This window comes from Aethalodelphis obliquidens, unplaced genomic scaffold (genome assembly GCF_003676395.1).
Source record: "Aethalodelphis obliquidens isolate GAN/ISIS:26980383/991018 unplaced genomic scaffold, ASM367639v1 scaffold86, whole genome shotgun sequence".
Taxonomy (NCBI): Eukaryota; Metazoa; Chordata; class Mammalia; order Artiodactyla; family Delphinidae; genus Aethalodelphis; species Aethalodelphis obliquidens.
The window spans coordinates 6,846,336-6,868,560 of NW_020838030.1; the positions used below are offsets into that span (position 1 = coordinate 6,846,336).

Below are 22,225 nucleotides of genomic sequence, written 5' to 3' on the forward strand. Positions count from 1 at the left end.
ACCACAGCAATCAGATTAAAAATAATAATGGTAATAATAATAGAAAGAAGTAAAAGGAATTCAAAGTGGAAGGGAATAAGTAAAACTGTCACACTTTGCAGATGACATGATACATAGAAAATCCTAAAGATGCCACCAAAAGCTATTAGAACTAATTAATACATTCAGTAAAACTGCAGGATACAAAATTAGTATAAAGAAATGTGTTATGCTTCTATACACTAACAATGAGCTATGGCAAAGAAAAATCAAGAAAACAATCCATTTACAATTGCATCAAATTGAATAAAACACCTAGGAATAAATCTAACCAGGGAGGCAAATGACCTGTACTAGGAAATCTATGACACTGATGAAAGAAACTGAAGATGACACAAACAAATGGAAAGATATACCATGCTAATGGAATGGAAAAATTAATATTGTGAAAGTGATCATACTATCCAAGGCAATCTACATAATCAGTGCAATTTCCATCAAAATGGCAATAGCATTTTTCACACAATTAGAAGAAATAATTCTAAAATTTGTATCAAAACACAAAAGACCCCAAATAGCCAAAGCTATCTTGAAAAAGAAAAACACAGCTGGAGGTATCACACACTCTGATTTCAAACTATACTGCAAAGCTACAGTAATTAAAACAGTATGGTACTGGCACAAAAACATACACATAGATCAGTGGAACAAAAGAGAGAGCCCACAAATAAACCCATGCTTATATAGGCAATTAATCTACAACAAAAAAGGCAAGAATATACAATGCAAGAAAAATAAACTTCTCTATAAATGATGTTGGGAAAACTGGACAGCTACACGCAAAAGAATCAAACTGGACTACTCTCTTACACCATATACAAAACTAAACTCAAAATAGGTTAAACTCTTGAATGTAAGATCTGAAACCAGAAAACTCGTAGAATAAAACATTGGCAATATGCTAACTCTTCCACATTGGTTTTAGCAACATTTTTTGGATATACCTCTTCAGGCACATGAAACAAAAACAAAAATAAAGAAATGAGGCTACATCAAACTCTAAACCTGTTTTGCAGAGTGAAGGAAGCTATTTTAAAAAAAGGCCGTCTACTGAATGGAAGAAGATATTTGCAAATAATATATCTGATAAGGGGTTAATATTCAAAATAAAGAACTCATACAACTCAACATCAAAAACAAACAAACAACCTGATTAAAAAATGGGCAGAGGACCTGAATAGACATTTTTCCATAAAGACATACAGATGGCCAACAGGCACATGAAAAGATGCTCATCCTCGCTAATCATTAGAGAAATACAAATCACAACTACAATGAGGTATCACCTCACACCAGTCAGAATGGCCATTAAAAAAGTCTACAAACAACAAATGCTGGAGAGGGTGTAGAGAAAAGGGAACCCTCTTGCACTGCTGGTGGGAATGTAAATTGATACAGCCACTATGGAGAAGAGTATGGAGGTTCCTCAAAAAACTAAAAATAGAGTTGCCCTACGAGCCAGCCATCCCACTCCTGGGCCTATACCCAGACAAAACTCCATTCGAAAAGATACAAGCACCTTTATGTTCATAGCAACACTATTTACAAGAGCCAAGACATGCAAACAACCTAAATGTTCATCGACAGATGAATGGATAAAGAAGATGTGGTGTGTGTGTATGTGTACATATATTTGCTGTACAGCAGAAAGGAACACAATGCTGTAAAAGCAACTATACTTCAATAAAATTTTAACAAATAACATAAAATCGATAACCAACAAGGACCTACTGTAGAGCACAAGGAACTGTACTCAATATTTTGTAATAACCTACAAGGGAAAAGAATATATGTATTGAGGATCATTATCATTTATGTCAAGTGCTTAATCTGGTAGCTAGCACATGGCAAGCATTCAGTAAATATTAATTATTATAATTACTTTTCAAAAGACTCTCAGAATGAAAACCTTAAGTGTAAAACTTGCAAAAAGCTAAAGTTTTTGTTCGTTTAGATGTGTATTTGTCGACTTTTTTGCAGGATGAGAGACAGTCATTTAAGTAAGTACCTAATAAGCACTGACTATTTTATAATTTTTATTACTAAGGTTTTGGCCTTGGATCTAATTTCTTCCTCATAGCATGCAAAATGCAGCAATTCTTCAGTTATGAGAATAACAATAATCAACAGAGGGAAGGATATGGTCAAAGTTGGGAGGCTGATGCATTCCTTAGTCCTCTGTTCCTGTGATACTTTTAAAAGGCAGGAAGGGCTTATATATTACAGTTTATTGGATTTGCGGGGTTTCACATTTTTACTTAAAATGGAGAACTTGTCAACTCAAATAAATGCAGATCTTGCTATTTTCTTTCAGGGTCTTGTAGATGTCAACATAATGGACTTATGAAACATTTAACACGTGCATTGCAATAAATCCTACAAAACCCCTGATTCAATCCGTTTGCCCAGGCTGATTGTCCAAATGAGAGATTCTGCTTCGGTGCTTGTGAAGGGCAGCCAGCTGGGCTCCCCAGGAAAACATAGGCACGTACGACCTGCCCTTCCTCTCCCAACTTGATCAACTGCATTGATATATTTTGTGCAGATTTTTGTTTTATGCGTGGCAAGTAAAATTAATTCCTCAACAACTACTTCTGAAACTTCTACTCTATGCCTGACCCCAGCTGGGACTGGGGATACAAAAAAAGGCATAAACAAAAAAGTGAATGCCTGGTTTCACTGAGCTTGCAGCTGAGTACAGATGGAACATCATGTACAAAGGCCCTGTGATAGCAAGAATCCAGGTGTCTTTACAAAACTAAAGGCAAGTCAGAGCTGCAGCAGAATGAGACAGGGCCCTGCCACAGGGGGCCCTAGAGACCGTGCTGAGAGCTTGCCTTCTTCTCATGAACAATGTATGGACACTGAGATGCCTTAAATATTGGGGGTAGCAGGATTAGTCTTGCAAAAATTGCTAAAAATAGCACCAATTTAGGGTTTTGAGCCGTTCTTCAAATTCAATAGCACTTCTGCAATCTCAAAACTTGTTCAAGGAAAGAGAAAATCTGTTGACATACAGTCCACGCCGGAGGCATGATTTATGTAGGCATGTTAACAGCCAGGCTGACAGATACTTGAAGTCCAATAACTATTTGTCCTAATGATTTTTGTACACTTGTATCCACAGAAGAATTGCTTTGGATTAGCTCTTGGCATAGTTTTCTTTTGAGTTGTCCATGGTTTCTTCAAAATGTAATTCTAAAATGTAGCCATTTGTTACAAACTTGCCGGAAACTTGCTTGTGACAGTTGCATTTTTCTCAAATGAAAAAAGCAATAGCATCTTGTAATTCAACATTTCCCTTCCATGGTAAATTGCCCAATTGTGCCAGAGCAGCAGACCACTTTGGTAGCTCAGTTTATAACTGCTACTCTGATATTGGTATGCTCTCCCTTAAAAGTATTATTTTGCACTTCATCCGGTTTCAAACTCCACCATCTGTTTCGATAAGGCTGCAGGACTGTTTGCCCCACCCTAAAAGGGCAGGAAGTCCCATGGGAAGGAGATACATTCCCAGAGAATTTTATAGTCCTGGCTGCAATTCCCTGTTGTAAAATTATGCTGCCTATGAGACAGGGAATGTGATTTTGTGTCTTTTTTCTTGGTACAAGCTACTAACTTTTCATCAATATAACAAAGTTTGAAAAATACTGCCCTATTTTGAGCTCAGGAGAGGAGAGAAGAAACAAGGTCAACTCACTTCTCCACTGCAGCTGTTCCTAAGTGAGGACCTGAGGGATCAATCCAGGATCATAATCAAAGATGTTCTACAAAAGGGCCCTTATGGGGCTGGGTGTCAGCAAGTAAGGAAACTGCTGTATGAACAAAAACATAAAGTGACCCCCAAATGAGAATGTGCCTACTCATGTTCCAAGAGTCTAGGAAGGGAACTAGGCATCAGAGGAGAAAGAGCACAGGGAGAAATCATCCGCATTTATCACGTGGTTGACCCCTCTGAGCCACATCTTCCTCATCTGTATAATGGGTATAATAATCCCTTGCAGACAGTCAGAGCTGTGGTGATGATTTCTATCTTTTCCTGGAACAATTTTTGACTGTTGTTTTCTACTTTAGCCTCCTATTTGCTTTCTCCACAGCACTAATCATAACTTGCAATTATTTTATTCATCTACTTTTGGTTTTCCGCCTTCCTCCTGGGCTGGAATAGAAGCTCCCTGAAAGCAGAGCCCGTATCTTCCTCCCAGCTCAGTTGCTAGCCCCGTGCAGGTGCTCGACACACATTTGTGAAATGAACAAATGAGGAGGGAGAGAATGCATGAGAAAACAATTGCGTGCCATTAGTTATTGGGATTATTTTTCTCGTTAGCAAATACGCTCTCAAATACGTCACGGAATTGCTCCAAAGTTTGGTTTTGTTTTAATCTGTAAAAGGAGGAGGATACGTGTCATGTTTATTCACCAGGCTGATAGGGGCATCACACTGGATGATATAAACACATAAAAGGATACTGATCTGTGTACAGCACTTTATAAGGCCAAGGATGTTTAAGGCAAAGGAAGAACACAGCTGAGTATGACAATAAAAAAGGATAGGCAATTTGAGTCATGGGGGAGATGCTTTTTTTAAACAAAGCCAAAGGTAACTTCAGTCACCACGAACATCCATTGCAACGATGGCATGTAAACCCACTGCACGCAAACTATTACCACTGGGCACCGTTCTATTGAATCCTTGCGAGCCATCCCATGTAGTAGGGACTATTGTTATCCCCATTTTACAGATGAGCAAATAAGGGGCTGAGAATGTTTCACTGACTTGCCCATGGTGACAGAGTAAGCGAAAGAGCTGGGATTCACACCTGGGCAATTGGACTCTTCGAGTCTTAACCATTTTTCAAGAGCTAATTAGCGTGGCTTCATCAGGCAGCTTGAACATGTGCTTCTCCATAATAGAGCTATGAGCACCCAGGAAGGCAAACACGTACTATTAGACGATGAGGAAATGGGAAGTCTTCCCATGTGGTCACCACATACCTGATCTAGTGTGACTGGAAAAACTAAGACAAAGTGAGAAGTCTCTCTCGAAAGTTTTATCTGGGTTTATGTATCTGGTAGATATTTATCTTGTGAACATATTTTTATTCTCTGGAAAGATGAATATGATGCTGTATACACTGTAAAAGCCTAAAGTGGTTTTGGTAGCCATAGTTCTCTTTGGAAGAAGTAAAAGGGGGGGAAAAAAGAAACATCTGTATTACTAGAAATGCTTCCTAAGGAAAGCTATATTCCAATCTAACTCGCTTGAGGATACTTGATTAAGTCATGCCACAGCCCTTTCTTATACCTACTGAAAAGCCCGTAAGCAGCCAATTTATAATATGTACATTGCTTAGAAGAGGCACTTTGCTCACAAGGACTGTTGCTGAGAAGAGGCTGAATTCCCCTCACTCGGGAATTCCTTCTCATCAAGTGCGTAGCCTGACAGACTTTACGAAATACGGCAAGGCCATAGCTCCAATCTTTAAAGCCACTGCCTCCTGGAGCTAATGAGGAAGAAATGACACACAGCTCAGATAATTATGCCTTCTAACGCTTATGGAAATGCTTTTTGCCTGGATATCCCTGGGCTTTCAACTTGGTGTTCCACAATCGGGCCTGATTCTGCGTAGAATCCAAGCCAGCTCCTGTCCATGCCGTGGCGGCTGGACGGCAAGAGGAACCTGAGGAAACATGGCCTGAGCTAAAATGGGGCGCTGCTGAAGACCCCCCTTTATGCTCTGGAGGGTTGGTGGCAGAAAGAAAAATGCGTTTCCTGCAGGGTCCACCGATAAATATCTATTTGAGAAGGCTGACGATAGCCAGCCTCTACCTTACACGTCTGGTCAAGATTTGAGAAAATGAGCTTTATGAATTTACTGCTACGCTTGCAGTATTTCATAAACCTGTGCTGTCATCCATGACTCTTATGCTTTGGTTGTACGGACACAGTGGTGTAGGGCAATATTCTTATATATTCATATATTATTGGAAGCTACAGAGCTCTTATTCTTTGCTTTTAAGAAGTTTGTAAGAGAACACTAAAAAAGTAAAATAAAATAAAAAGATTGACTTGAGTTTTAAGTCCAGTATCATGTGGTCAATATGAGGCTCTGAGCTTCAGAAGTTGGAGTCCTGGAGGATTCAAGACATACAGTGCACGCCATACGCAAAAGAATTAGAAGGATATGGTTAGATCTAAGTTGGTCTCCTCCCTCAACCTGTAATAAAGACAGTTAAGAATGGAAGATGAGAAGAAAGAGACTTACAGGGGAAGCCTGTAAGTTGCATGCGGGTGTGTGCCCCTGGAAAGGGTCCTGGGCTCCAACACCTCCCCCAGCACAGTCTCAGGAGGGCTGTAGAAGCCATCACAATCAGAGCTGAGCCTGGAGGAGCCCTGAGGCCAGGATCAAAAGTCCATGCTGTGCTCACCTCCACATCTCCACTCCTAAGGGACGGTATCACATTCCTGGAGAAGGAGTCCCAGACAGGAAGAAGGCATGGATAGAGGCCAAAGGCCCAGAGCAAAGGGACCTCACAAACAACTCCAGGTCCCTGGCCTTGACAAAGTCCTCTGTAAATGAGGTTCCACCACACTGACTGGGTGGAACGGACAACTCTACAAAGACTGCGTAAACTTCTAAAATCACTGAAATGGAGGGGCAAAACAGAGTTATAGGAAACCATCACAAGTCATATTTTTTGCACTACTGGTCTGGTGGCCCGAGAGCTGTACTTACTATAACGTAACCATAGGAGAGGCTGCAGTGTCAGCACTCTCAGAAGCGAGGCTGGTCACATCTTGCTTATCTTCTCTCAAATTTATCAAGTGTTATAATTGACATATTTGATGCTGTGCTGCCCACTGAAAACAGGCTACCTTTTTGTTCTTCAATTCCTTTAGAAAGATAACTTTACTGGTTTTAAAATAATCAAAGAAGATAAAATTTCATATCTAAGTGAATTAAAAGTAAAGCCAGAGAAATAACATAGCATTTAATATGATTTAATGTTCCACTAAAGCCTTTTTTCGTCTATTACGTATAGGAATCCAAAGTCATACCCATAATCATCTTTCATGGACACGGGACTTTTATTCAATACTTTTATTCTGAAAAGTATTTAAAAGAAGTTTTCCAAGAACAAAGAAGACTTCAGATGTGAATTCAGATGATTCTAATTTGGGGAATACTATATTAATTAGCATTTCACCTAGCTAAATTCTATTAGTAAAGTCACCCAAAGAGCTGCTATAAAATGCTGTACTGCATCCCCAAAGCCTTTCTGAGATGATTCTGAGACAATTAATACTTATTTAATGTTCATTTTAAAAATAAATGAATGATTTAACATAAAAACATCTAATAATTTGGTTTATATTTCCAGTTCCCACCCAGACAGAAGCCAGTCATTGCAGAGGCAGGTAGTGGAAGACTTAAGGGTGATGGTAGGAAGAGAAACACCAAGCAAGATGTTGATGTCCAGAGATAAGGCCGAGAATCAAACATTTAACGAAGAACCATATTAACGCACAGTCCATAATGGATGCTCCAGGCAGATTAAATCATAATTAATCTCCGTTGAACCTCGGTTTAACAAAGCGCAGAGGTGTAAAAACGCATTTTACTTTGCTTCTCATCAAAATGGCTTCAAAGAGTCTTAGAGCAACAGAGGGTGAGACATTATTTGTCTATAACATTTTGTTGTGGATTCCTTAATCATGCTGAATAAATTAGGTCTCACAAGACCACATCTATTTAACAATTAAAGGTCAATTCAGAATAGAATAATAAAATGACAGGGAAAACTAATTAGTAGACGCAAATTTTTCCACACATATATTCTCAGAGAACTTGACTCACTTAAGTCTAATTCCTTTGTCCTGATAGTTTAAAAATTATACAGGCTCAACTGGGCCTGGGTCCCAGGTGAGGATAAAAGACTTTAGAAATACACGCTTTATTCACTAACAGCATTTATTAACAGGATTTTGCCTTCCTCAAGAGAGTGACCTTTACTTAAACTATTAGCTTTGACAAGTGAGGTGAAAAGAAAAACACAGCTTCAGGATACTGACCTCCCAGAACGTGGACATTTACCAGACTATATACTCTTTGGCCCTTGCTATCTTTCCACAGTAAATATTTGTTGATTAGGGACTCAAAACAAAATCATATTTGTTTACTGTGTGAGTTGAAAGCACTAGCAATGGAATACGTCTTTTTACAAAAAAAAAAAACAACCCACAAAACAAGAAATATGTCACCAGTTTATTCTTCCTCTACCATCTCAAAAGGAAAACAAATCTCTGAAAGTCAACTTGTCCCTTCATGGAATAATGGATTTCTAAATGCTGAGTTACTTGTTTTCAGCAAAGAGATAATTCCGCAGAATCAGTATTCAGAGTGGCATTTGACAGGACTGTAATGTTAGTTAGACAAATGTCTGTATAAGCCGTAAGATGTGACAGAGTGATAATTTTTACGGACTGCCATAGGCAAACACATTCACATTCTCAAAACCTTCTGAGTTCAAAGAATGGGTCTGGGAGCAAAGACCTTGGGGATGCTACTAACCACATAGGGATACAGCACATCAGGGCTAAAACCGTACAAAAGTTGGGACATGAGGTACTCAGCAAGTCCAAGCTCCTATAACGCTTGGGCACACTCTACATTATGGTGCTGAAATTCCATAAGCTTGGGGCCTCATTCCATTCAGAGCATAAAGTTGAATAACGCTTGCCTACCAACTTTCTTATACCTTAGTATATTGCTATGCAATGTGCGCCCCAGTGAAAATCTCTGGTATGTATTTACGTGCTTATTCAAATCCCTGGCTTTATTTTCCTCCTAGAATTTGGTGTACATCCTGATTTTCCATAGGACTGCCATAAGGCAATAGGATCTTCATGAAACACCACCCTGCTCTGTAACTGCTTTCAGCCCAGAAGAGCAGATAATTGCCATTACTGAGCTATTACTGTGTCCTAGGATCATTTTAGATCCTTTTTTTTTTTTTACATCTTTATTGTAGTATAATTGCTTTACAATGATGTGTTAGTTTCTGCTGTATAAAAATGTGAATCAGCTATACATATACATATATCCCCATATCCCCTCCCTCTTGCGTCTCCCTCCCACCCTCCCTATCCCACCCCTCTAGGTGGTCACAAAGCACTGAGCTGACCTCCCTGTGCTGTGTGGCTGCTTCCCACTAGCTATCTATTTTACGTTTGGTAGTGTATATATGTCCATGCCACTCTCTCACTTCATCCCACCTTATCCTTCCCCCTCCCCATGTCCTCAAGTGCATTCTCTACATATGCGTCTTTATTCCTGTCCTGCCCCTAGGTTCTTCAGAACCAATTTTTTTTTTTTTTTTAGATTCCATATATATTTGTTAGCATACTGTATTTGTTTTTCTCTTTCTGACTTACTTCACTCTGTATGACAGACTCTAGGTCCATCCACCTCACTACAAATAACTCAATTTCGTTTCCTTTTATGGCTGAGTAATATTCCATTGTATATATGTGCCACATCTTCTTTACCCATTCAGCTGTCGATGGACACTTAGGTTGCTTCCATGTCCTGGCTATTGTAAATAGAGCTGCAATGAACATTGGGGTACATGACTCTTTTTGAATTATGGTTTTCTCAGGGTATATGCCCAGTAGTGGGATTGCTGGGTCCTATAGTAGTTCTTTCTTTCATTTTTTAAGGAACCTCCATACTGTTCTCCATAGTGGCTGTATCAATTTACATTCCCACCAACAGTGCAAGAGGGTTCCCCTTCTGCACACCCGCTCCAGCATTTATTTCTTGTAGATGTTTTGATGATGGCCATTCTGACCAGTGTGAGGTGATATCTCATCGTGGTTTTGATTTGCATTTCTCTAATGATTAGTGATGTTGAGCATCCTTTCATGTGTTTGTTGGCAATCTGTATATCTTCTTTGGAGAAATGTCTATTTAAGTCTTCTAGTCATTTTTGGATTGGGTTTGTTTTTTTGATATTGAGCTGCTTATAAATTTTGGAGATTAATCCTTTGTCAGTTGCTTCATTTGCAAATATTTTCTCCCATTCTTAGGGTTGCCTTTTGGTCTTGTTTATGGTTTCCTTTGCTGTGTAAAAGCTTTTAAGTTTCATTAGGTCCCATTTGTTTATTTTTGTTTTTATTTCCATTTCTCTAGGAGGTGGGTCAAAAAGGATCTTGCTGTGATTTATGTCACAGAGTGTTCTGCCTATGTTTGCCTCTAAGAATTTGATAGTGTCTGGCCTTACATTTAGGTCTTTAATCCATTTTGAGCTTATTTTTGTGTATGGTGTTAGGGAGTGTTCTAATTTCATTCTTTTAAATGCAGCTGTCCAGTTTTCCCAGCACCATTTATTGAAGAGGTTATCTTTTCTCCATTGTATATTCTTGCCTCCTTTATCAAAGATAAGGTGACCATATGTGCGTGGGTTTCTCTCTGGGATTTCTATCCTGTCCCATTGATCTATATTTGTGTTTTTGTGCCAGTACCATCCTGTCTTGCTTACTGTAGCTTTGTAGTATAGTCTGAAGTCAGGGAGCCCGATTCCGCCAGCTCCATTTTTCTTTCTCAAGATTGCTTTGGCTAGTCGAGGTCTTTTGTATTTCCATACAAATTGTGCAATTTTTTCTTCTAGTTCTGTGAAAAATGGCATTGGTAGTTTGATAGGGATTGCACTGAATCTGTAGATTACTTTGGGTAGTATAGTCATTTTCACAATGTTGATTCTTCCATTCCAAGAACATGGTATATCTCTCCATCTGTTTGTATCATCTTTAATTTCTTTCATCAGTGTCTTACAGTTTTCTGCATACAGGTCTTTTGTCTCCTTAGGTAGGTTTATTCCTAGGTATTTTATTCTTTTTGCTGCAATGGTAAATGGGAGTGTTTCCTTAATTTCTCTTTCAGATTTTTCACCATTAGTGTATATGAATGCAAGAGATTTCTGTGCATTAGTTTTGTATCCTGCTACTTTACCAAATTCATTGTTTAGCTCTAGTAGTTTTCTGGTAGCATCTTTAAGATTTTCTATGTATAGTATCATGTCATCTGCAAACAGTGACAGTTTTACTTCTTCTTTTCCGATTTGGATTCCTTTTATTTCTTTTTCGTCTCAGAGTGCTGGGGCTAAAACTTCTAGGATTATGTTGAATAATAGTGTTGAGAGTGAGCAACCTTGTCTTCTTCCTGATCTTAGCGGAAATAGTTTTAGTTTTTCACCATTGAGAACAATGTTGTCTTTGGCTTTGTCATATATGGCCTTTACTATGTTGTAGTAAGTTCCCTCTATGCCTACTTTCTGGAGGGTTTTTATCATAAATGGGTGTTGAATTTTGTCAAAAGCTTTCTCTGCATCTATTGAGATGATCATATAGTTTTTCTCCTTCAATTTGTTAATATGGTGTATCATATTGATTGATTTGCATATATTGAATTCTTGCATTCCTGGGGTAAAACCCACTTGATCATGGTGTATGACCCTTTTAACCTGTTTGCTAGTAGTTTGTTGAGGATTTTTACATCTGTCTCATCAGTGATACTGGCCTGTAGTTTTCTTTTTCTGTGACATCTTTGCCTGGTTTTGGTATCAGGGTGATGGTGGGCTCACAGAATGAATTTGGGAGTGTTCCTCCCTCTGTTATATTTTGGAAGAGTTTGAGAAGGATAGGTGTTAGCTCTTCTCTAAATGTTTGATAGAATTCGCCTGTGAAGCCATCTGGTCCTGGGCTTTTGTTTGTTGGAAGATTTTTAATCACAGTTTCAATCTCAGTGCTTGTGATTGATCTGTTTATATTTTCTATTTCTTCCTGGTTCAGTCTCGCAAGGTTGTGCTTTTCTAAGAATTGCCCATTTCTGCCAGGTTGCCCATTTTATTGGCATATAGCTGCTTGTAGTAATCTCTCATGATCCTTTGTATTTCTGCAGTGTCAGTTGTTACTTCTCCTTCATTTCTAATTCTATTGAGTTGAGTCTTCTCCCTCTTTTTTCTTGATGAGTCTGGCTAATGGTTTATCAGCTTTGTTTATCTTCTGAAAGAACCAGCTTTTAGTTTTATTGATTATTGCTATTGTTTCCTTCATTTCTTTTTCATTTATTTCTGATCTGATCTTTATGATTTCTTTCCTTCTGCTAACTTTGCGGATTTTTTGTTCTTCTTTTTCTAATTGCTTTAGGTGTAAGTTTACGTTGTTTATTTGAGATGTTTCTTGTTTCTTGAGGTAGTACTGTATTGCTATAAACTTCCCTCACAGAACTGCTTTTGCTGCATCCCATAGGTTGTGGGTCATCATGATTTCATTGTCATTTGTTTCTAGGTATTTTGTGATTTCCTCTTTGATTTCTTCAGTGATCTCTTGGCTATTTAGTATCATACTGTTTAGCCTCCATGTGTTTTTATTTTTTACAGATTTTTTTCCTGTAATTGATATCTATTCTCATAGTGTTGTGGTCGGAAAAGATACTTGATACAATTTTAATTTTCTTACATTTACCAAGGCTTGATTTGTGACCCAAGATATGATCTATCCTGGAGAATGTTCCATGAGCATTTGAGAGGAAAGTGTATTCTGTTGTTTTTCGATGGGATGTCTTTTAAATATCAATTAAGTCCATGCTACTTAACGTGTCATTTAAAGCTTGTGTTTCCTTGCTTGTTTTCATTTTGTTGATCTGTCCATTGGTGAAAGTGGGGTGTTAAAGTCCCCTACTACGATTGTGTTACTGTCAATTTCCCCTTTCATGGCTGTTAACATTTGCCTTATGTATTGAGGTGCTCCTATGTTGGTTGCATAAATATTTACAATTGTAATTTCTTCTTGGATTGATCCCTTGATCTTTATGTAGGGTCCTTTTTTGTCTCTTGTAATAGTCTTTATTTTAAAGTCTATTTTGTCTGACAGAGAATTGCTACTCCAGCTTCCTTTTGATTTCCATTTGCATGGAATATCTTTTTCCATCCCCTCACTTTCAGTCTGTATGTGTCCCTAGGTCTGAAGTGGGTCTCTTGTGGACAGCATATATACAGGTCTTGTTTTGGTATCCATTCAGCCAGTCTGTCTGGCTGAATTTAATCCATTTACATTTTAGGTAATTATCAATATGTATGTTCCTATTACCATTTTCTTAATTGTTTTGGGTTTGTTATTGTACGTCTTTTCCTTCTCTTCTGCTTCCTGCCTAGAGAAGTTCTTTTAGTATTTTTTGAAAATTTGGTTTGGTGGTGCTAAATTCTCTTAGCTTTTGATTGTCTCTAGAGGTTTTAATTTCTCTGTTAAATCTTGCTGGGTAGAGTAATCTTGGTTGTAGGTTTTTCCCTTTCATCACTTTAAATATGTCCTGCCACTCCCTTTTGGCTTACAGAGTTTCTGCTGAAAGATCATCTGTTAACCTTATGGGGATTCCCTTGTATGTTATTTGTTGGTTTTCCCTTGCTGCTTTCAGTATTTTTTCTTTGTATTTAATTTCTGACAGTCTGATTAATATGTTTCTTGGTGTATTTCTCCTTGGATTTATCCTGTATGGGACTCTCTGTGCTTCCTGGAATTGATTAACTATTTCCTTTCCCATATTAGGGAAGTTTTCAACTATAATCTCTTCCAATATTTTCTTAGACCCTTTCTTTTTCTCTTCTTCTTCTGGGACCCCTATAATTCGAAAGTTGGTGTGTTTAATGTTGGCCCAGAGGTCTCTGAGACCGTCCTCAATTCTTTTCATTCTTTCTTCTTTATTCTACTCTGTAGTAGTTATTTCCACTATTTTATCTTCCAGGTCACCTATCCGTTTTTCTGCCTCAGTTATTCTGCTATTGATTCCTTCTAGAGAATTTTAAATTTCATTTATTGTGCTGTTCATCATTGTTTGTTTGCTCCCTAGTTCGTCTAAGTCCTTGTTAAACGTTTCTTGTATTTTCTCCACTCGATTTCCAAGATTTTGGATCATCTTTACTATCATTACTCTCAATTCTTTTTCAGGTGGACTGCCTATTTTCTCTTCATTTGCTTGGTCTGGTGGGTTTTTACCTTGCTCCTTCATCTGCTGAGTATTTCTCTGTCTTCTCATTTTGCTTAACTTACTGTGCTTGGGGTCTCCTTTTCGCAGGCTGCACGTTCATAGTTCCCGTTGTTTTTGCTGTCTGACCACAGCAGCTAAGGTTGGTTCAGTGGGCTGTGTAGGCTTCTTGGTCGAGGAGACTGGTGCCTGTTTTCTGGTGGATGAGTCTGGATCTTGTCTTGTCTGGTGGGCAGGACCGCGTCTGGTGGTGTGTTTTGGGGCATCTGTGACCTTATTATGTTTTTAGGCAGCCTCTCTGCTAATGGGTGGGGTTGTCTTCCTGTCTTGTTAGTTGTTTGGCATGGGGTGTCCAGTACTGTAGCTTGCTGTTTGCTGAGTGGAACTGGGTCTTAGCATTGAGAAAGAGATCTCTGGGAGAGCTTTTGCCATTTGCTATTACTTGGAGCTGAGAGGTGTCCAGTGGACCAATGTCCTGAACTCGGCTCTCCCACCTCAGAGGCTCAGGCCTGCCACCTGGCTGGAGCAACAATACCCTGTCAGCCACACAGCTGCTAGTCTCCTGCAGAGAGAGTAGGGGTGGCGGCTGTGGCTTATGGTGGGGACAAGGACACTGGCAGCAGAAGTTCTGGGAAGTACTCCTGGGCATGAGCCCTCCCAGAGTCCGCCCTTAGCCCCCCACCAAAGAGCTTCTAGATCCTCTTCTTGAGTGCTCTCATTTAATTCCCACAACAACTTTGGATGCAATTAAACTTTTATTATTCCCATATCAAAGATGAGGAAAGGCTTTGAGAGATTAAATACTGTCTCTCACAGGGGTATTCAGAGATAGCCCTGGAACACAATGCTAGTCCTCTTTCATGCCAAAACCTCTGGTTTTGCACACACTTTGGCAGAGTATTTTCCTGACACCAAGATGGCCTCAATCTCTTTTGCAGAGACATAACTTCACCTATTTATTTTCCTTCTTCTCTTGACCTCGGTAACTCCACAAAAACATATTTTTCCCAAAGAGATCATAGGCTAAACTGGTCTCTGTGTCAGAAATCTACTGGCAAGTGTTAAGGGTGAACACACTTACCCAGTGGGGTGGGGAGGGTAGGGGAGCATAAATTCAACCTGAAAGAAAAATCACGTCTGATTTTTCTTCCCATGAGCAACAAATAATCTATGATGAGCTATCTAAAAATGCTTAATGTGTGTGTAGTTACCACTATCTCCATTAGAAAATATAGCTCTACCATGAAGTAGCATGAATGGCATTAGTACCTTTCAGATAGAGTTTGTGTTTTCTGTGAAAACTTACACCACCAATAAACTTGCTCGACTACGTGACTCCTTGGAGGATGGCAGCCAAGATAACCCATGAGCAGGATGGGTCCCTGGCGAGTCTTAATTTATATCAATGACAACTGAGATAAACCACCAGGGAAAGTAGGATGAAGAATGTCTAGCTCTCAAGGTTGAGAGACCTTGGAATTGGGTATCAAGGAAAGTTGGGATGTTCTTAAAACACTGAAGTATGTGGTAGCTTTCCTTGTTTGCAGGAGATTTTAAATGCATATGGATAATTCATAGGAATAAGGATTCCATGGTTGTTCAGGTAAGAATCCATGCACATGTAGCCCAATGTTAAATTATAAAGCATATGCAGTTTATTTCATGTTTAATAATAATTTTTGTTTGACAATTATTCTTCCTTTCATGACTTTTTTTTTTTACCATCTTGGGTTTTTAGAACTCACTGTTTTCCCCTGACGCCAGGAATGTGCTCTCTCCAAATAGTGATGGGTCCCACGACTCATGTTCAAAACTTGTCTGACCAGATGATTGATTCAATGATCTTGACCTCGAATCTTGAATGATCCAAGACTACTTGGAGCTAATATATAGTAAGTAGCTCATGATGGCTGAAGAGGCTATATATCCCAGAAAAAAAATGCCTGCATTTTAGTGTGTGTCCAAATCCTAGGAATGAATATTTTAAGACTTTCTTGTTCTTTAGCAGAGACCAGTCACAGAGAGAGGTCTGTGAAGCGGGCTGTTTTCTGCAGCCCTGAGATCAACACATCTACTAACTGCACTCTGCGATGCCAGACTCCACGATCGGCAATGCCAGACTACTTAGCCTACCTCCTCATCTGGTTGCTTCTTTCCAATGTGCCCGTTCTTTTAGTGTTTCAAAATCTGGGTACCAAGCTTTCCCTTACATCACCCACACCCTTAAGCCTATCAATGGCTTTCTTCTCTCATCCATTCTTCTCTTTCATTAAAACAACTTCTCACTGCAAGTTTCTCATTAATACAGTTTAATATGTCATTTCTCTCCGTTTTTTCTTTCCCTGTGGTCTAGCAAATCTTACTATGTCTTTTCTCCCACTTTTCCACTTCCAAGTTGAGGTATACCTAAATGTCAAGATTTTAAAAATAGTACTCTGGGAATACTTCCAAAGCAAGTACAAGTTTAGTTGAATTTGGAAAAGAGAAAGTACGAGGAAGAATAACAAACACAGACCATCCACGTTCTTATATCCATTAACAGGAAGAACAAAAGACACAATGATAGTAGTAATATCGACGTCCACTCAGTACGGCACCTCTTACCACAAGGGAAGTGGTAAGTAAGGAAAGGGAGAGGGGCCTCAGCTAATTTACCAGGTGGGATCATAGGTCTCTCACATGGAGGAAGCATGATACGAAAACATCAACACTTCTGTTTCCATTTTTTGAAGGTAGTGGCTTGGATAATGAGTTTATACGTTTTTATAAACCCACATTCTTGATAATCAGCACTAAAATGTGACTACAGGTAAAACAGCCTCGTTAGAGTATATACGAAGACTGGAGATGAGCCTTAGACAGAACGATCCTAACGGCCGTCAGACAATTCATTCCACCTTTCAGACTCTACAAAACATCAAATGTCAGAAAGAGCCAAAAAACTGTCACCAATCGCTGAGGTACTTGTAGTACGTTTGCATGTCCCCGTCATATAGACAAATTACCCAGATGTCAAGCTAATTTTTCAACTTCTACTTGAAAGCTTGGTGTCACCTATAGGTCTAGTCAACATTGACTTAATTTTCCCCCAACACTGTAAGGATCCTATTACTGAAAACACTGTTGCTATACACTACGGGCTAGAGAATGTGGCTAATCTGATACTCTAGTTAACTGAGTTAGGCATCCAACCGTGCATCATATTGATTTTGTACCATTATTGTTACTCATGTCTCTGTTGATATGTTACCTCTCCTTTTTCACAAAAAGAAAACTCCTTGAGGAAAAGGCCTAAACTTCAGCATCCTTGCACCATTCGTGCTGTTTTAGTACCACGTTCTACATGCATTATTCTTCATTAACAGATGTTTACTGAATGGGGGAATCTACAGTATCTGAATGGCCAATATTCGAAGGCCCACATTGCAAAGAAAAACTACACATGAGTGTATACAATACGAACGTCTCTTTCTTGATCACACTAAAGACATTTTAGGGTTTGTCATACCTCAAGGGCATCATTACAAATGTTGAAGGCTACTGAAGCATAAAATTGGGGAATGCTAATTAATAGAGGGCTAGGTGATGGTAGAACACATCACACCCTTGTGTAAGACCTCCCACAACTTCCAGTATCCACAGGATAAAGACCAAAATCCACATACATCCCAGCATGGCTTATTCCTTGTATCTCTACACCTGCAGCCTCGGCTCACACATTTATCCTATTCACTGTACTGCATGTTTTTCTGCTTTTCACATCCTAAGAGGCACCATCGCTTTCCTGCTTCGAGCCCTGTGCTGTGCTCTTCCTGCACCAGAAATTCTCCAATCTGGTCTTCCCCTTCCCCAACCAGCCAACGTCTACTCACCTTTTGAGAGTGCTTCCGCCTTTAACATGAGTAAAATTCCTTGATTATACGCCGTTGCCTCACTCAGAACATTTACTGCAATTTATAATTATGTATTCATAGCAAGGTCGCTGGAATAAGGTTGATTTTTTTCTCACTACACTCTAAGCAGCGTGAAAGCAGTGGCATTACCTGGTTTGCTCACCACCAGATCAGCGGTACCTAGCACAGTGCTTAGCAGAAAGGAATCGCTCAATATATATTTGTGAACCAATCAGTGAATAAACATGTGATGTCACCTTCTGATTACTGCATATATATATGTGTGTATACACACACAAACACCTACACCCACACAGGGTTAGCCAAAAAGTTCGTTCGGGTTTTCCCACAAGATGTTACAGAACATTGGAATTGTCATTACTCTAACCCCAAGTACTTTCTTTCCTTAATCAAATATATTGTTTTCACATTTTTGGTCATTTCTCTGCTGATAGTTAAATCTGATGCTGGTATGGAATTTGTGAGAGACTTTGGTCTATGTGAAAATGACTTTATACTCCTGGCTACAACATGAACTAATATTTACCAGCGACAGCATTCAAGGCAACATGACCTCTTCTGAACTCAAAGCATCAAAGAAAATGTCAATTACTGCTAGACGGACAGGCAGAAAAGAATCCACTCTTGTCTGTACTGCTCTTGCCGCTCAAGTCTTACGTTCCTGTTCCACTTTCTGAGCAATCTAGTAAAATTCAATTTACTTTTTCAATTCGTCTGCAGCCAAGCTTCCTTCTGTCAGCTCTGCAGACATCACAATGCTGGCCACGCAGAGTAACAGGAGAAGGACAGTGAGAATGAAATTACCTGTGCACTTGCGATCTGTGTCTTCTTTCTTTGACCCACTAATTGTCAACTTGCAGTTGAAGTTTTCCTCCCAGTATTCGGCAAACCATACGTTTCTTCTGTTGTTTTCAAGCGTGCGGGATGTAAAGTAGGCATCAAACCCTAAACAGAGTTAAACGGAAAGGTTACTGCTTGCGGGGCACGGCCGGGACATTTGGAAATAAAAATACCAATGATGGTTTTTCTTCGTTTTAGTGGACTGGACGCTTGCTCTTTTGTGTCAATCAAAAAAAAAAAAAAAAAAAAGTGAGGAAAAAAATACTAATGCTAAGTCCTATGGCTAAATCCCTAGTTCAATCTGTCAGGCAGATGTGTGGCCTACAAATGAACTTTCACAATGAAATCTGCATTAGAGACCTTAGCAGTGACACAGTGATCACAACATCCCTTGTACCTCTAGGGAGTAGACTAGGTCTTTATCATCACCAAGATAATAAGTGATCATTTCAGTGCTTACTGTGGACCAGACTCTCTGCTTTACGTAGATCCTTTCATTCATCTCAACAGCCTATGTGGTAGTTGCTATCATTTCCATTTTGCCAATGAAAAAAGAGAGTCTTAGAAGACATAATAAAGTGCCCAAGGTCAACCACTATGCCGTATTCTGCATCCCTACGCATGTGAGTTACTGACCTGTGATTATCATTCTAAGAACCCTCTTGCATTTAGTAAGGACCCATTATGGAACTGACTTTCGAGTCAAATGGAAGTTTTTGAAGAGGCCATAGGTAAACTGACCCCAACGTAAGTGTAATGCTTTTTCTAAAGAGTGTTAGATGAGCAGACTCGAGAGAACAAGTGCCCAGGAAATCTCTAGCTACCTCTTTAGGATAGTGCAGCTTTAAATGGGCCAGTGGTCCTGTGAGAATCAGATTGGATTTGGTATCACAAGGGCTGGCCTTGAATCCCAGCTCCACTAATCTCACTAAGTCGGGGCAACACGAGCAAGTACACGCTGGAACTTTCTTATCTTCCTTCCGTTTACCTGTAAGATGATACCACCTGTTTTCCTTATGGCATCTTGTTTGTGGCAGTGGGAAGACTTTGGAAACTCATGGAGTTTAAGGTCAAGAACCATAGGAGAAGATGGACTTACGTTCACATTATGTAAATTATTCAGTTACTCTTATTTAAGGCCACAAGAGAAAAACAGCTCTCAACTCTAAACTTCACAAGTGGAGCACGTCAGTTTAATTTTATTCACTACTACATTCATGGCCCAACATACAGTAGCCCTACTGTAAGTGGAAAACTTGAAATAAGTAAATGAGACAAAGAAAAAAAAAAGAAAAAAGAAACCTATACAGGAGATTATACTTTAGAGAAAATAAAAAGAATAGTCTATACATCTTTTAGTTATTTTCTAGGGTGTTGTGAGAACATGATTCTTGACCCGGTATCCAGGAAACTGTCCTTTCATACGCGCTGCCTTCGCTGACTTGAGAGTAATCGAGTTGCAGCATCTGACTCACTCTGATATCAACACTGATTGATCCACCTGTCTGGCTGGAAGTCCCAGCCCACCTCACTGTTCTCCCATAACCCAGTCTCCAGATGACTGATCAGTAAAAGAACAATCCCTCAATAAGGGGAAATCTTTGGGGGAAAGACAGTCCCCCATCGTTTCCAGGAACACTACATGTATGCGCTTGGTCATGTACATACATACACACACTCACAATGGTAACTAGTTAACTTTCACTTTTCTCTCCATCTATCCCCCTGCCAAACCCCCGCAAGGGGGAAAAAAAAAGGCAACAGTGGTAGACTGTGACACTGATGGCCCCTGATGGACCATGCTTCCTGGGCTTCATGCCCTTGCGTGGTCCCCTCTTACGCAGCTTGCCTCTTTGTTCATGAGACACTGGCAGGTGCGATGCAGACGGAGGCTGGAAAACCCTTTACTCACTGTGCCTTGTCCTTGAGAGACTCCCCTTGGAATCCAGCTACTATGCTCTAGCACGAGTGGCTGGGGTACGTGACATCATGTGGAAAGAGAAGAGCCCAGCCAGACCCCAGCCCTCTCAGTAGAGCCTTTGTGGACTTTGCAGCCGTCCAGCTGACGGCAGTAGAACCACTCAGCTGAGACCAGTCACGATTGCAGAACTGTGGCGATTCATCTTTTAAACCACTAACACTTGAGGTGGTTTTTTCCACAGACAACTGAAACACTGCTGCATTAGCACGGCACCCTAAGCCCCTCTTTGTGAGACACCCGAACAACACACTCTTAAGGAAGAAGCAGCCTCCAGAGAACACAAATGGAGATAAACTCTTTGGCCACATGCCACAGGCCTGAAGCTCAAACCAGACTCAGAATAGGAACTACTAAAATGGCTCAAATTGTACCACCGATACATACATTCCCCAGCTCAGAAGAAGACATCTTTAGAGGAAACCTCATCACTGAAAAAGTCCATCACTTCAAAACACCTCTCTCTTCAGCCTGTGTCTGCTAGAAATGCAAAAAAGTGCTGGTGAAGGAAGGACTAGGGTGCAGCTAGCTGCTAACACGGTGATAGGCAAGAGAAGGCAGCAGGCGTCTCCCTCTGTTCTAAGAGAGAACCAACAGATTTCTGGAAAGCCTGCACTATAACAGGACGTGGATGAGCAACAGGCTTTCCTAGTCTGAACTCCATCCTTTTACTCACCCACCCAGTTCACTCCCAGCCTCCTTCTCCAGCTCACAGCAGGGACTCACTTGCAGGCTGAATTCAGCTTTCACTCTCCCACGGAACGAGCGACCAGCTTCCCCGGGCATGTCGGAAGGGGTGGAGGTTTGGGGTGGGACCAGAGAGGCTCCCTTTTTAACAAGCCCCAGGTGCTGTGCATGTAGCTCCCGCTTTGAGAAGCTGGACTTCTCCAATCTTGGGTTTTTAACAAGATCCAGGTGATTCTCCTGTTGCCCAGATTGTGAGAAGCAAATCCTGAGCTTCTGAAGCTGGGATTTAAGCCGTTCCAGCCCCATTTGTTAAATGTCAGCCTTGTCACCTTCTCAGCCTCGAATCTTTGCCCTGGTTCAGATGACAGGGTCTTCGCTTTGCTTCTGCAGTTGAGACTTTTGCTTAGTACTGTGTTCAGTATGGCAGGAGCCCTCCCTTGCATCCTGTGGCCTGCAGATGGCTAGGGGGAGACGGAGGGCACCGTGTGACCTGCGGGTGAGTTTTCCTGGTGTGTTCGCTCCATTGCTTCTCAAGGCTCCTTTGCAGCCTCAAAGGCTGTGTGCCTCAACTTTGTCTCCTGGTATCACTCTGGGCTCCCCAGCCCAGGAATTTCCATCCTGGTGCAACGTTTTAGTGCTTCTAAGAAGGTAACCTTAAATACCCTGTGTCTTTGAAATGGAGCAGGACACTGTGGTCCTTCTCCCTTCATGTCCTCTGCCTGCCT

General features: G+C 40.3%; 1 protein-coding gene across 1 annotated transcript in view; it reads right to left on the bottom strand.

Annotated features, from left to right (window-relative positions):
- GRM7 (glutamate metabotropic receptor 7) overlaps positions 1-22,225 on the bottom strand; it is a 567,524-nt gene that overhangs the window by 300,421 nt on the left and 244,878 nt on the right. Inside the window, exon 4 of the mRNA XM_027093810.1 lies at positions 18,800-18,940. Coding sequence (XP_026949611.1) covers positions 18,800-18,940 — 141 coding nt within the window. The remainder of the gene's footprint in view (positions 1-18,799; positions 18,941-22,225) is intronic.